General features: G+C 40.4%; 1 protein-coding gene across 1 annotated transcript in view; it reads right to left on the bottom strand.

The window, feature by feature from the left end:
* Positions 1-154: 154 nt before the first annotated feature.
* Positions 155-2,709, bottom strand: part of LOC109544156 (tubulin beta chain) — an 11,989-nt gene continuing 9,434 nt past the window's right edge. Inside the window, exons 4-6 of the mRNA XM_019914202.2 lie at positions 1,689-2,016; positions 1,248-1,630; positions 155-1,195 (exon numbers count right to left, since the gene is read on the bottom strand). Coding sequence (XP_019769761.2) covers positions 954-1,195; positions 1,248-1,630; positions 1,689-2,016 — 953 coding nt within the window. The 3' untranslated portion in view covers positions 155-953. The remainder of the gene's footprint in view (positions 1,196-1,247; positions 1,631-1,688; positions 2,017-2,709) is intronic.

A 2,709-nucleotide genomic window follows, 5' to 3' on the forward strand; every position in this document is an offset into this window, starting at 1 on the left:
AACAATGGAAAAACTTGGTAACTAATGATTGGTAAAAATCAATGTTGTTTTAGGTCTTTGCCCTCTTGAAACCTAAATTTGTCTGAATTATTTTTCCCATTTGTGAGAGTGGTATGTATGTATTGAGATAACAGAAATAGTTTTTATTGTTGTGTTGTTGTATTTATGTTCGTACATTCTCTTTTTAAATATCGTTTAGTTTGTCCTATATTTGTATTATCACATTCTAAAAGTATTGAATGCACTGAATTAATTAATTCATTAGTTGTTACACTGAATTATTCGTTTATTTTCTTAAACCTTGATTCATAACGTGCTCATTTTGCTTTTTAATCAAAGGTTTGTTGTTTGCATAAAACACTTTTCACAAATTAATGGTACTTGGCGTTTCGCCTATTTATTTACTGCACTAAAAAATTGAAAATGCTTATGAAGTTTTTATTATCAACCTATCCAAACACCACCCAGTACTTTAATTGAGATTAGGAGCATGTTTATTTTCAATTTGATATATTTGTTTATAAATCAGAAACATGTCTTGCCTCTGTACAAATATATGAAACTGAATATTAAAGATATCTTAATTCCAATTTAAGTAATGGGTAGGCCGACAATAGCAAGGATGCAAACCCTGAAGAGTAGCAGCAGAGACGCAAACCCCGCAAAAAGGACGTGGCGCAGTTGTGTCTAGATTCATAATAGATGGCGGTAGGATAGACATTGTTTCCCCATTGTGCGAGAGAGTTGGTAATCTATACTCGTCTTTATCTATGGTCTTTATCCACTACATAGTTATGGAACCAATGAGGGCAAATGTTGAGAAACCGGGCATAAATGAAGTCGTGATTTTTTATGTTTCCGAAGGAGATCTTATTGAATAAACTGAATTTTGCCCGATTTTAGACGTTACTTCTGAGTACTACTCACTGTACACATGCTTTTTCGGTGAAAATCTACTGACAATTGAAATCGTCGCCAGCAGGTTCCTCTTCAGCTTCATAGTCGTCTTCGGCAGTAGCTTCTTGGTACTGCTGATACTCGGACACCAAGTCGTTCATGTTGGACTCAGCTTCAGTAAACTCCATTTCGTCCATGCCTTCGCCGGTGTACCAATGCAGGAACGCCTTCCTGCGAAACATCGCTGCAAACTGCTCGGAGATTCGCTTGAACAGCTCCTGAATGGCGGTGGTGTTACCTGCAAGGGCACAGGATGAGTTTGGGAGCTGCAGAAGAACCAGTCGCCCCACCGATGAAGGTCGAAGACATCTTGAGACCAACTGGGGGAATGTCGCAGACGGCCGTTTTCACATTATTGGGAATCCATTCGACAAAGTAGCTGCTGTTCTTGTTCTGGATGGCCAGCATCTGCTCATCCACCTCTTTCATGGACATGCGGCCCCTGAAGACGGCAGCCACCGTCAGATAGCGACCATGTCGAGGGTCGCAGGCGGCCATCATGTTCTTCGCATCGAACATTTGCTGGGTGAGTTCTGGAACAGTGAGGGCGCGGTACTGCTGATTGCCTCGCGACGTCAACGGCGCAAATCCAGGCATGAAGAAATGAAGACGCGGAAATGGTACCATGTTGACGGCCAGCTTGCGGAGGTCCGCGTTCAATTGGCCGGGGAACCTGGAAGGAAACCCGCTCACTAACATTTGCTGATGCGTTAACGGTTGGGGTTCTGCACCTCAGACAAGTGGTCACTCCTGACATGGTGAGCGAAACCAAGTGGTTCAAGTCGCCGTAGCTGGGATTGGGCACCTTGAGGGTTCTGAAGCAGATGTCGTAAAGCGCCTCGTTGTCGATACAGTAGGTCTCATCGGTGTTTTCCACCAGTTGGTGCACGGACAACGTGGCATTGTAGGGTTCCACCACAGTGTCGGACACTTTGGGGCTGGGCATTATGGAGTACGTGTTCATGATCCTATCTGGGTACTCTTCGCGGATTTTCGATATCAGCAAGGTGCCCATGCCGGAGCCGGTTCCGCCTCCCAGCGAGTGCGTCAGCTGGAAGCCTGCAGAGCAATGTTGCATCAAACCCAACATTTTTTTACGAACTTTTTTTTGGGTATTTCGCCTCAAAAATTTTTGTCTTTGAAAAAGACAGAATTTCCTCACGACTTTTATTACAGATTGATAAATAGTGCTCCCATTTCGCAATAAGAACGAATTATTTATCAAAAAGTAATCAAGAACTATCACCTAGAGGGTACCCTGCGACACACTTAGGCTCAAGCTGTAACAGAAAATTCCAGTTAGTAAAGAAATTTATTTGAAAAATTACCTTGACGTTTCGATAGCTATTTTCTGCGATCGTTATCAAAAGAACCTAAATGAACCTAAAAAAGAGTATGTTAATAAATTGTGTAACAATAGTAGGATAATACAGTATATAAAAATTCGCTCTGATAATTCGTCTGTGCAAATTGTCAGTTATGCGACTTTGACTTAATCTCATTGTTTAAATTAGTAAAGGTAATGTTAATTAATAATTTTGTTGTAAATTTAATTTGGGTGTATGTTTCTTTGGTCTACTTCAGATTTTAGCATAGGTAACCATGTATGACTTAAATTACATGAACATGAAGCACAATTATTTTGATTTAGTAAAATTAGTGCGCTTTCTTTAATTTTACGTTTTTTTGTGGATTGTTCTTTTGTTACAATTGTGGAATTATTCCATTGAATTTTATGGCAATTATCAAATG

The sequence above is a fragment of the Dendroctonus ponderosae genome, unplaced genomic scaffold (assembly GCF_020466585.1).
Source record: "Dendroctonus ponderosae isolate FM_Combo_2020 unplaced genomic scaffold, Dpon_F_20191213v2 Dpon_F_20191213_10, whole genome shotgun sequence".
Lineage (NCBI taxonomy): Eukaryota > Metazoa > Arthropoda > Insecta > Coleoptera > Curculionidae > Dendroctonus > Dendroctonus ponderosae.